General features: G+C 36.0%; 1 protein-coding gene and 1 pseudogene across 2 annotated transcripts in view; one reads left to right on the top strand and one right to left on the bottom strand.

Moving 5' to 3' along the window:
- Positions 1 to 12,834, bottom strand: part of TC2N (tandem C2 domains, nuclear) — a 28,205-nt gene extending 15,371 nt beyond the window's left edge. Inside the window, exons 1-5 of one of the 2 annotated variants that reach the window (XM_005871196.2) lie at positions 12,764 to 12,834; positions 10,168 to 10,290; positions 9,015 to 9,242; positions 1,918 to 2,085; positions 626 to 717 (exon numbers count right to left, since the gene is read on the bottom strand). In XM_005871196.2, the coding sequence (XP_005871258.1) occupies positions 626 to 717; positions 1,918 to 2,085; positions 9,015 to 9,242; positions 10,168 to 10,234 (555 nt within the window). In that variant the 5' untranslated portion in view covers positions 10,235 to 10,290; positions 12,764 to 12,834. Of the gene's footprint in view, positions 1 to 625; positions 718 to 1,917; positions 2,086 to 9,014; positions 9,243 to 10,167; positions 10,291 to 10,964; positions 11,016 to 12,763 lie in introns of those variants that run through there. The other variant, XM_005871197.2, reaches the window with a different exon arrangement.
- LOC106726919 lies at positions 2,279 to 3,225 on the top strand (annotated as a pseudogene).
- Positions 12,835 to 13,357: the final 523 nt, after the last annotated feature.

Below are 13,357 nucleotides of genomic sequence, written 5' to 3' on the forward strand. Positions count from 1 at the left end.
TGGCTGCTGGCCGCCATCTTGGCTGACAGTTAATTTGCATATACTCACTGATTAGCCAATGAAAAGGGTAGCAGTCGTACGCCAATTACCATGTTTCTCTTTTATTAGTGTAGATAGGTGATTTGTCTTTTTACTTTGCTTAAGTCTACTTTCTAAGTTTTAAATAATAATCACGTTCACTTGTATTAAGAAACATTTTCTAAATGTCAAAAATTTGTCAATTCTATTTGAAACATAGGACAGTATTTTAATATTACTGAATAATTAAAGTTCTACATCTCAATAGTAATACTACTTTTTATTAACTAGTTATGTTCATTAAAGAAAGTAAAATCAATAAGCACTTTTAAATATATACCATTTTAAATTCCAAGTATCTGAATGCTTATCAAATGAGAGCTATAAGACACATAAAAAAAACAAACAGAAACTACTGCCTTTTTTATTCACCTGAAAGCTAAAATAATGCACATGTGAAATATCAAGTGTTTTCCTAAGAGGTATGAGAATAGATATATCTACATAAGATGCAAAGCATGTTGTTCCTAATGTAATTTACACGCTTTTGAAATTTTAGCTTGAAAATAAATTATCGGATATAATTAAATTTATATAAATAATTTACCTGCATGAACTTCTGAGATGAACTTGTAAGATCAAACATAGACTTGCTTAGCCCGGGGGAACCAGGGAGTTTGTTGGTCCTTAAATCACAAACTACAAAAAGACGTAAGTAAATTACTTATAGTAAAAAAGAAGAAATTCTATTTAATTACAATGAATTAAATCTTTTTAGGAATATATCATGAATATTATGCGCAAATCTACTTATGAGATAAAACCTAACAAAATTTAAAATTTTTTTTCAATTATTTTACTTTGTTTGAAACAAAAACCAATAAAAATCAAACAATACATTTTTACATTCACATCAAATATCAAGCAGGGAAAATTCGTTATTTTCGCTACATTCCTCAATTCTTCATCTCATAAGAATAATCAAAGAGGTAAGTCCTCTGCGCTAAATGCAAGTCAACTATTTAATGAGCACTTTTTTTTAAAAAAATCAACACCAAATGCTAGGTGATCCTATATTGCTAGTTTCCCTCCTGAACTGTAAGATCCTGGAAGAATAGAACTCTGCATACTAATGTGTATTCTAGCACAGTACTGAAATAAATAAGTACTTAAATAAATATTTCTGCTTTATTTTTAGTGCCTGAATTCAATGTTGAGACAGATATATGACCTGAAGAACAGTGAGAAATTTGTGAATTAGATATGTACAAGATAGACTATAACTGATGCAGTTTCAAAAATGAAACTAAGAAAGTTCTAAATATCACTTAGGCATTTTCTATTTTCTTTGTTTACATTTGTAAACCTATCATGTTTCTAAATATATCATTTTTATTAAATAGAGCAGAAAAGGAACATTTATGAACGGATAGATGATATATAAAATATACCAAAATAATCTGTAAACAAAACTTTTTTTTCAAAAAAGGACAAATCAAATGGAATTTAGAACTCACTAACACATACGACTTATTAGTCTTTCCATTTGTATATTAGATATAATGCCACAAAGAGGTCAGGATGCTTATCTCGGCACTTCTGAAGCCTGCTTTCCCCTTATTTGTAAATTGTTTTCCGTAATAAGAATCATCTCTTCCAGGGTCTCTGGTTTAATCTGACTTGGACATTTTTTGCTAAAAGAGAAACACAGAGAGCCAGCACGGCTGCCCCAGCTGAGGAGGAGAAAGTGGGAGGAAAGAAAGAAGGATCTGGGAGTCTGATGGGCTTTGGTCTTTTTGACTAAACCTCTCTTGTAACACGTTCAATAAAAAGCTGAACTCTGAGAAAAAAGCAAGAACTACAAGGAGGGGAAAAAAAAACACACAAAAAATTTCAAACCTGATCCATACAGTCTTGTCACTTCTGCAGTAGGGGGAAAGCGCCGACTCAGATCTGGGGAAATGTGCTGATACATATAGAACGGGTTGTACACGTCATAGCTGGATCCAGGGTGGGAGGAGCCGGAAAGTTCTGCCTTTCGATCCCCAAAAGATGCTCTGGCCGATCCTGAAAGCAAATGTTTCTAAAGTTTTATGATGTCCTTTGCTTGGAGTTACTAGCCAACAGCTGGTGCATTCAAGGCAAAAGGAAAAAAAAATTGTTTTGAGTAATATTAACTCGCATGTGTTTGATATCTAAAAAAAATAAGCACACTTTTACTGAGCTCTAAGTGTGTGGAGTATTCTGCCAGGGCCCAGCCATGAACCCTGCTCTCAAGACAGTCTGGTAAATTTTTGACATTTTTCTTTGCCCCTAAGCACACTATTCCAAAATGTTGTGGACAATTCTGTATTTTGTGACTGGAGTTTCCTTTTATTTTTCTACTTACACAAAGAACATCTTTTAAGTAAAAAGATTATCTCTTTTTAGAAATGTGCTCTTTTCACGAAGACCACAACATTTATAAAAACGGACCACAAGCTCATTTCTGTCTGGCATCTTTTTGTTGTTGTTGTTAATCCTCATTGTTTTTCCATTGTTTTTTAGAGAGAGTGGAACAGAGGGGAGAGAGAGGGCGAGAGAGAGAGAGAGAGAGAGAGAGAGAGAGAGAGAGAGAGAGAGAAACATCAATGTGAAAGAGACACATCGATTGACTGCCTCCCCGACCCACCCTGATGGGGGCGGGGGATTGACTCTGCAACCCAGGTTCACTCCCTTGACCAGGAATTGACTCTTCAGTGTGCAGGCCGATGCTCTAACCACTGAGGCCACCAGTCAGGGCTTTGTCTGACATCTTATCAGGACATCAGTGGTAGCAGCTGCTCTTCGAGTTCGCTATTCTGCCCAAGAATGACAAGAAGAAGAACGATGCCAGAAAGTCAGCTAAGAAAGACAAAGACCCAGCGAACAAATGTGGGGACAAGGCCAAAAAGAAGTCGTGATCCAAAGGCAAAGTCTGGAACAAGCTCAATAACCTGGTCTTGCTTGACAAAGCACCACATGACAAACTCTGTAAGGAAGTTCCCAACGAGAAGCTTATAAGCCCAGCTGTTGTCGCTGAGAGACTGAAGGTAGAGAGAGCTTCCTTGGCCAGGGACTTATTAAACTGACTTCAAAGCACAGAGCTCAAGTAATTTACGCTGCAAACACCAAGGGTGGGACGCCCCAACTGCTGGAGAAGGGGCACGAACAAACTGTACATTTTGAAAAATAAAATGTTATTAAATAATAATAAAAAGATACTGACCTTATGCTGAGATACACAGAGCCAGTCTCAACAAATTATAAAGAACTGAAATCATAAAGAGTATGTTCTCTAACACCAATGCAATAAAGTTAGAAATCAAATAGCAAAACGGATAGGAAATATTTATATTGAAAATATTTATATTAAAGGACCAAAAATAATAAAAAAGGTAATCTTTAAAAAACCAAGATTGAAAGATTAGCTCTACGGGGTATTAAGAAAGGAATACTGGCACCAACGATAAGATCAATGGAACAGAATAGAAGGCCCCAAAAGAGACACCCGTTTTATGGAAACTTGATTTATAATCAGTGTGGCACTGGCACTTTTCACTAAAAGGGATAAGACAACTGAATATTGATACAGAGAAAACAACCACAACCTTCATCCCAACTAAATATATTCACAAAAATTAATTCCTTGTGGATTGTGGCTCTAAAATAATGTTAAAGGCAAACCAATAAAACTTCTACATTAAGTACATTTATCAGAAAGTCTTCCTAGCCTTAGGGCAGAGAAGCACTTCTTAAAGGGAACATAGCCTTAATCATTACAAGTTTTTAATAAACTCAACTATATTAAATTTGAAATTTTCCAACTCTTCCATTTCCAAAGACTATTTAAGAGAGTAAAGAGGTAACCCACAGAGGGGAAAAAATATGTGCAAAAATATAACTAACAAAGTGCTTATATCCAGAATTTATGAGGAACTCCCACAAATCAATAAGAAAAAGACAAGCAAGCCTATACGTAAATTAGCTTAAGACTTAAGCAGACACTTCAGAAGAGAGTCTATTCAAATAGCCAATAAACATGATCTGGTGCTCAATCTCACTGACCATGAGGGAAATTAAAACTCTAATAAGATACCACTACATGCTCACCAGAATGGTTAAAATTAAAAATCTGACAATAGCAAGTGTTGGCAAGAAAGCAGAGCAATGTGAATGATCATACTCTGCTGATGAAAATGTAAATTGATCTAATCCCTGTGGAAAAGTTTGCTAACTTCTACTAAAGCTAACGATATTTCTAACCTACAACCCCAACATGCCATTCTGGGACATATACACAACTGAAATGCTTGTACATGTACACCAAGAGACAAGTACAAGAATGTTCATAAGCATCATTATACACAATAGCCAAAAACTGGAAAAAAAAAACTCAAATGCCCATCAACAGTAAAAATAGATGAACTGCAGTATATACTTGATACATAAAAATATCTTATGCAATGGTCGCCAATCGGTGATCTGCGGACCACTGGTGGCCTGGGAGGTCCAAAAGGTTGGCGACCGTTGCCTTACAGTATGCTATACAGAAACACTTCTGTATCTCACCACTAGAAAACAATAGATAAATACACTCTCTGTACAGATATAAAAACAAACTGAAGCTTACTAACAACAATCTGAGTAAATTTCACAAACATAATGCTGACTGAAAGAACCCACAAACAAAAGAATATATACTGAATATGTTATTTCATTTACATAAAGGTCAGAAAACATACAAAAAACGAAGCCATAACATTTAGGAATATGTACTTAGGTGGTAAAAAGTAAGAAAAGCAGAAAAGCGATACTGATTACTCTGAAGTGACTGAAAAGAGAAAGATGGAAGCTTTGGGGTTGCTGGCTTTACTCTCTTTACTTGAGTGGTGACTATACACATGATTTGCTGTGTAATAAATCACTGCGCGATAGATTTCTTTGTTCCTTTTTTCTACATGTGTTTTATATTTAGATCAAATTTTCTTCAAAGCTTATAATCACACTGGAAATAATATATACACATAAAGTTTTTTAAATGTTTAAATCATCACCATGTTTTCATTCTTTTTGTTCCATTTAAAACAGAACCCACAGTATAAAGTAGTATTTTCTGAATTAAGCTAAACAATAAAGCAGGTAGCTTGACATTGAGTTCAGAAAAGAAAAATAAAATATGAGGTTATGAGGTGAGATTCTATCCTCATCCTGTTTCAAAAAAACTATGTATACAATCCAAGCACAGCCCATGGTCAGAGGGGTGCCAGGAGGGAGCTATGATGCCAGAGAGCCTAAAGAGTGTGCACCCCAATGAGCTAACACTTGACTCATTCAACACATAAACAATACAAACGTCTATGGTAACAAGAATAGCACTGTCAAGAGTATGACTCACTGCCTTTATAGGCTATACCTAAAAAGGAATATTCTGATTTCATTTTTCCTTTATAAGTAAGCCACTACAGAATTCCAATTTTCCCCTCAAACAGTACACAGTGATAGCAGTTTTTAAGTTCAAGAGGAATTTCTCTCACTTTACAGAACCACACTGTTGTAAAGTTGCATAATTGCCAACACATCTCAAAAGCCCTATTTGAAATTTCAATATTAATTCAAAATGTATCCTCTGGATGGGTAGGTAGGTAGGTGATAAAGCCAGCACAGTAAAACTTTAATGACAGATCTGTCTGCTATCAAAGCAGAAGTCTACAGCTGTGATCAGACTCATTAGCAAGTAATGCGACAAAACAAATTTCAAATATTTGAAACATAATTTAAGTCACAATTGATACTGGTCTGCTCTATCTTCTTCTCAAAATCTCCATATCAGCCCATCACTCACACATGCATTTGCACATACAGCTTACACATATTTTACTTCTATAATTAGGTACTAAGAAGACTTTCCTGACTTTAGTTATATAAAATAATTCTCTCTCCAATATGCTAAAAATCAGATGGCTTCACCACATCCTCCGTGAGCCTATAATCTAAGTATAAGCCAATTTCTGACTCAGTCAGCTAAAAAAGTAATATTTATTAACGATACAATGAAAAAGAAGAAAAAGAAAAATGACCACATATTGCCAGGTAGGTATTTCTTACTTATTTTCTGATTACGAAACCACCCCCCCCCCACATAAAATACTTTAAATGTCTAAGAATAGATAATTTATAAATTGTGGTACATCCATATAATTTAATACTATAAAGCCATTAAAAAGTAATGAATATGAAAACATGTTCATAACAGATGATATGAATAAAATAAATTGCAAGACTGTTTACATGGCTTAATCCCAATGTTGTTAAACAGGTATGAGAGAAAGAGAAAAGTCAATTAATCATGGTATCCTGTGAGCCAGAGCTCTTAAAAACTATTTTTTAGAGATATATGAAGAATAAGACATAAGGTTCATCTTTCCTTGTTTCTTAAAAAACAAAATCACTCCTACTAGACCTTATTCGCTTATAGATAACACTAAACTCTACACCAAAACCCAAAGGCACTGGAGCATGAGTAAAAGCAATGCAGATTCTGGACAGGATTTAACTGTTGGAAAAAAAGAGAACAGTACAAAATTAGTTACCTGTTTTTAATAACTTTTAGCCTAAGGGCAGGCCAAAGTTGGCACTGAGCAGGGCGGGTAAAACTCCAATAGAAAATTCAGTCTTTCTGGCCTGAAGAACCAGAAGGCAAAGTTCAGAGCAATCGCAGCAGCTAGAAAGTAAGGTGGGAATCTTGGAAAGGAGAAAACCCCAGATTATGTGAATAAAGTCTGCTCAAATACCTGGCTGATCCCTGAACCACACATGTGTGGGACAGACTCCAGCTAAGGATAATAAAACTAAGCTGAGGTAAGAGCTGCCACTACCAAGTTGCAGAATCCAACCAAGTTAATTGCCTGCTGAAAAAAAAAGAAAAGAAAGGAAAAAAAAATAACCCTCTGAGTAATATAACAGATTTGAATCCCTAAAATATAATATCCAACATCCGGAATACAATCCAAAGTTACCAAACACAAAGAAACGGGAGAATATGACCCATTCTCAAGCAAAAAGACAATACACCGAATTCAAACCTAGATGACCTCAATGTCAGAATTTTTAGACAAACATGGTGAAGTTCAAAAATATAAAAGAAAATGGCTCAAAGTAATGAAAAATATATGTCTAAAACAGAAAATTCAGTGGATAGGCTTAACAGCTGAATGGAAATAACAAAGGAAAGAGACAAATAACTTGAAGATAGATCAATATTATCCAATCTTAAGACCAGAAAGAGAAAAAAAAGATCGGGGGTGGGGGGGTGGAGAAGTCTCAGAAACACATAAAACAATATCAAAGAGTCCTACATATGTGTAATTGGAAACCCAGAAGAAGAGAAAAAGGGACAGAAAAAAATATTTGAAGAAATATTCTAGGTCTTGATAGTTTTTATTACACTAGTATATGCATTTGTCAAACTCAAAAATTACACACTTAAAACTTGGGCAGCTCACTGCATGTAAAGTTTATGTTGAAAGAAGAAGACTAAACAGATGCTGAACTCTAGTAAATTATATAAATGCTTAAATGTTTAGAGGAAAGTCTACTAATGTCCATCATTTACTCCGACATGCATCCTCCTCCACAAGAAAGTATTAATAACGCACAGAGAAACGAATAGATGAATATATGTGATAGGAAGTATACTAAAAGGTAAAAATCTATATGATAGATATGTAGAGGTATTTACCACTAAATTCTTTCAATTTTTCTTTCAAATTCTTTCTGTATGTTTGAAACTTTTCATAATAAAATTTTGAGAAAAAAAATAATCATTGTGACTGTTTCAATCCACTAGAACAAATTATTTTTAAAATACAAGAGTTACATGTTGTTTCCTCTTCATTAGTCCATTGACCTCTACAATATCAGCCAAAATTCAAGCCAATGAACCTACCTCATTCAAGCAGCTATTTAGACTGGCAAGTGTACTTATAGACTGGGAGCATCGTGGTGAAGAAAGATGGGAAGGAAGAAAGACTACTTCATTGCTTCTTTATTTCTCTTTACACCAAACTTTAGAAAACAGTAGACAGAATGTTTCCTCTATTTACTGATCAAATCCAGAGTGATTCCTCTATTTTTTCTTTCTACACGTATGAAAGATAACTGATTATAATTATAATAGTGGCCCGGTGCACAGATTTGTGCACATTGAAAGGAAATTAATTAGAAGGAAGATTCGTGCCCTGGCTGGTTTGGCTCAGTGGATAGAGCATCGGCCTGCGGACCGAGAGGTCCCAGGTTCAATTCCGGTTAAGGGCATGTACCTTGTTTGCGGGCACATCCCCAGTGGGAGGTGTGCAGGAGGCAGCTGATCAATGTCTCTCTCTCATCGATGTTTCTAGCTCTCTATCCCTCTCCCTTCCTCTCTGTAAAAACAATAAAATATATTAAAAAAGAAAAAAAGAAGGAAGATTCGTGCGGAAATTACATTACTGCAAAGAATTACATGTCAAAATAGTATATATAATATAGTATTATAAAATTAAAATACAAAATATTTTAATATGTATCGTGCATGCGCGAATCAACGTTTATTTTTAAATTGCCAGTGTGCATCATATGTACCAGACGGTCGGTCACATGCAATTGGTGCCAGAGAGAGCTTTATATGTATAGCGCATGTGCGAGTCGGTTGGTCGGACGGTCAGACGTACGTACAGTTGGTCACTCAGCCTTTTATATAGAGAGATTATTCCTTTAAAAAAGGCCAAATCTAGATACAAATGTGTTGTATTAGGGTCACATTTCATAATGAGAGCTTTCAAAAATACTATACATTAAGTTCCTCTACAGAAAGAGCAAAACACAAAAAGCGAAATGTAAAATTTGTGTATAAAAGATATACCTTTATGTTAAATAGAGCGATAACAGCATTGAAAGGCTACATGCTGATTTTTAAACCCTGGCATTTTCTTGTTTACCTTCAAGTTCTTCTAGATGTGAAGGAGTTCCTTGCGTCCTGGGCTGAATATAAGATAACTTAAACGTGGGCACCACAAATGGTACTTGTTTGCCATCAGATGGTAACTTGGAAAGTAAATAATCCTCAGTACAGCCAACCTGTGGCTTTACACAAACAGAAGTCAATGGAGGGACACAGACGGCAGTATTTTGACTACTTGAGACTGCTGTTTTAGCTTCCACGGAAACTGCATGGAAGAGAAGGGAAAAGAAAAGAAAAAAAATCACAAATACGTACTCAGACTTATATATAAAAATCTAAACCTAGCATGCTTTGGTATTTATCCAATCATTTCAGAAGAAACGGCTGATCCATAAACCACTCTTGGGTCCTATCAAGCACTTCTGGCCTCTACATTAATTCTGTCCAGCCAATATTCGAGCAATTAATACACTACTGCCAAAGTCTATTAACATCATAATGGTGAAAGGAGGCTTTAAAGACTCATTCCCACAAGAGTTCATACAAGGAAAAACAAGTTTATTTTGATGTTAATTGCACAATACTTTCAAGTGAAATCTAGTCATTTAAAACTACTCTCAACAAAGCAATTCTTCTTGTCAATACTAATGGTTACATCAGTCTTGAATACATAAAGCAATTCTGAAAAACCTACTTTTAAGTCTCTAAGTCTACAAAAGTCTTCACCAAATCACAAAATAAAATATACACTGACCCTAACATGATAGCAACTCTCCTTGTGCTAGCTTCTCTGACCTACTTTGTTCGATAGAACGATATATAATTCCTAAAATGAGGGAGTTAGGATAGGGAGGTAAGGGACACCCAGAGTTAATCCACCTGTAATACTCATGTCCAATCCTCCTCTTCCCTTACTTCCTTCTTCCCACTCAGCTTGCTAACATCCTCCTCATATTTCCACACCAAATGCCACCTTCTTTGTGGGATTGTCCCAGGGTGCCTCCTGGGTTGAATTCATCTCTCCCCACTATGCCCCGGGTATTTTAATACTTACCTAGCGTGCCTTATATTTATGTTTCTGCCTCCCTCATGCAGTTAGGAAACATGTCTCACTTATTTTTATATTACAAAATGCCACAAGTAAGGGGACATTAAATAAATGTTTGTTGAAGTCATAAAACGAAACTCACCGTTGTGCTTTTCTGTTTCACCATAGAAACATCCCCTACAGCAACTCTTTATAAATTCTGTTGCCATTACACTCAATTTCCAATATCCAGCAAAAGATGCACGCTTCCAACTTTAATATTAATCTGTTGGTAGAAAAGAAAACAAGTTAAAATAATCATGCTTAATGTCATTAGGTATCACCAAATAAATCAAATTATCTGTCTTTCTAAGATGTTCAAATATTCAGAGGAAGGTAGATTTTTTTGTTCCTATTTGTAATTTTTATAACCTGGGCTCCTTATAAGTTAATAAAAATGGAATTGAACAACCTCAATGTTAAATGTGAAAAAAAATCCCCACTCTCCATTTTCTCTTTAGCCTCATATATCTAAATTGATGTCCAAGCAAAATTTGAAACATAAAATGGCCTTCATAAAAAAGTGTGAAAAAAAATTCACTTGCTCCAAATCAATTCTTTTGGTAACCCAAAGACCTTATAATGGGGGCCAATAAACAAATAATTTCGTACTTTATGAGTTAGCTTAGTGCTTAGAATTACACTAGCAGAAAAATATACCTTAAACACTGTAACACATACATGCAATGCTATCTAAGTCACAAATAAGAGATGTTGAAAATAAAGGGGGTCTGTTAAGTTTACCAGAAATGTAAGACTGTATGAGGAGACACATTTGTTGTAGGAACAGTGCACCAATCACAAGACACATTTCATGGACAAGCTAACCTGGCATTCAAGAACAAGACTCCCCCTGGCTTTTGGGTTCGAGATGGAAAACTAGGAAGATCCTGAGCTCACCTTCTCTCATTGACACCAAAACTACAACTTCACACAGAACAGCCATCTCGGAGAGCAACCCGAGGACTAGCAGAACAGGTTTCCCACAACTACGGATGTAAAGAAAAGGCCACACTGAGACGGGTAGGAGGGGCACAGACTCAGTCTAGGCAGGACCCACCCTAACCCCCATTCCCCGTGTGGTGGCTCACAAGTGGGAGAGATATCACAACTACAGAGGTCCCCCACCAAGAGCGAGGGGTCCAAGCCTCAGCCTGGGGGACCTGCACCAGGAGGAGGAGCCTCCAGAGCAGTGGTTCTCAACCTTCCTAGTCCCGCGACCCTTTAATACAGTTCCTCATGTTGTGGTGACCTCCAACCATAAAATTATTTTCGTTGCTACTTCATAACTGTAATTTGCTACTGTTATGAATCGTAATGTAAATATCTGATATGCAGGATGTATTTTCATTTTTACAAATTGAACATAATTAAAGCACAGTGATTAATCACAAAAACAATATGTAATTATATATGTGTTTTCCGATGGTCTTAGGCGACCCCTGTGGAAGGGTCGTTCGACCCCCAAAGGGGTCGCGACCCACAGGTTGAGAACCGCTGCTCTGTAGCATCTGGCTTTGAAAACCAGCAAGACTTATTCTGAGAGAGCCAAAGGGCTGTGGGAAATCCAGGTTGTGCTCTTTCTGAGTTCCGGCACGCAGGCAGCAGTTTGAAAAACATCTGTGTCATATATGAAGGTGATAGATACATGGACCAACTTTAGGACATGTGCTGGAGGGGCAGGGATCTTTCTCCAGAGTCCAGAGTGCTGCTGGGCGCCACTTTCCCCCCACTGCTTTACTCTCTTTCCACCTAACTGGTCTGATGCTGGCAGGCGCCATTTCTGACTCTCCATTAACCTTGCGAATACTGTTCAGCCCCCTAGCATTTCCCTGACGACCTCTCCAAAGCCTGCCACACCGGTGGGCGACCTCAGCCAGCATCTGTGCACAGCAATGTATCTACAACAGTCTGCAAAGCTGAAGATATGCAATGTAAACCGTAAAGCAACCACTAAATAAGAAAACAGGGGTTTAACTAATAAGCCAAAAAGTTGATCAAACGGAATTATAGAAAATAATTCTGAAATTATAGAAAATAATTTCAGAAAAAAGGGGAGGAGACAAAGAAGAACTGGAGTGAACAGTAAACAAATAGCAAGGTTATACAGCAGGTGGAACACAAAAACAGGTGGGATGAACAGGAAATAGCAAAATGATACATTTAAACCTAACTATGTCAATAATCACATTAAGTATAAATGCTTTAAATATGCCAATTAAAAGGCAGAGATTAAGACTGGATAAAAAAGCATGACCCGAGTATATGCTGGCTATAAGAAATGTACTTTAAATATAGACACAAATAATTTTATAGTCAAAGGATGGACATCCCTCATGAATATAGACACAAAGATCCTCAACAAAATACTAGCAAACTGAACCCAGAAACGTTTAAGTAGGATTATACATCATAACCAAGTGAGATTTAGCCTAGGATGGCAAGGCTGGTTTAACATCTGAATATCAATTCACGTAATACATTACATAATAAAATAATCAACAAAAACTACACGATCATCTCAATAGATTTAAAAAAATCTGAAAATTCCAATACTCTTTCATGCTAAAAGAAAGAAAGCTGATCAAACAAGGAATAGGAGAGAATCTTCTCAACAAAATACAGAGCATCTATGTAGCTGCTGCAAGACTGAATGCTCTCCCTCTAAGCCCAGGCAAAAGACAAGGATGTCTACTCACCAACTCCCGTTCAACACTGTCCTGTAGATTCCAGCCAGCACAATTAGGCTAGAAAGCTATAAAGGGCATACATCCTGGAAATAAAGAAATAAAATTCTTTATTTAAAGACAAATTTGACCTTGCAAATAAAAAGAGCAAAGGAATCCACTAAAAACTAGTAGATGCAATAAACAAGTTGCATGCAGTGTTCAAAGCATAAGGTTGATATACAAAAATTAATTGTACAGGGTGAGGCAAAAGTAGGCTTACAGTTGTAAGTATGTGAAATACAGAGTTTATTCTTGTATTATTATTTATTGTGTTATTTCCCATATGAACTGTAAACCTATTTTTGTCCCAACCTGTATTTCTATATACTAAAAATGAACAATCTAAAACTGAAATTAAGAAATCTATTCCATTCATAAAAACATCTAAAACAAACCCTAAAATATTTAGGAATACCTTAAAAAGAGAAGTGAAAAACTTGTACACTGAAATCTATAAAATATCATCGAAAGATATTAAAGAAGCCTTCAATAAATGAAAAGATATCCCATGTTCATGGGTTGGAAGATATATCATTAAGATGGCAACACTCCCTGAATTTTCTA

Source organism: Myotis brandtii, unplaced genomic scaffold (genome assembly GCF_000412655.1).
Source record: "Myotis brandtii unplaced genomic scaffold, ASM41265v1 scaffold332, whole genome shotgun sequence".
Lineage (NCBI taxonomy): Eukaryota > Metazoa > Chordata > Mammalia > Chiroptera > Vespertilionidae > Myotis > Myotis brandtii.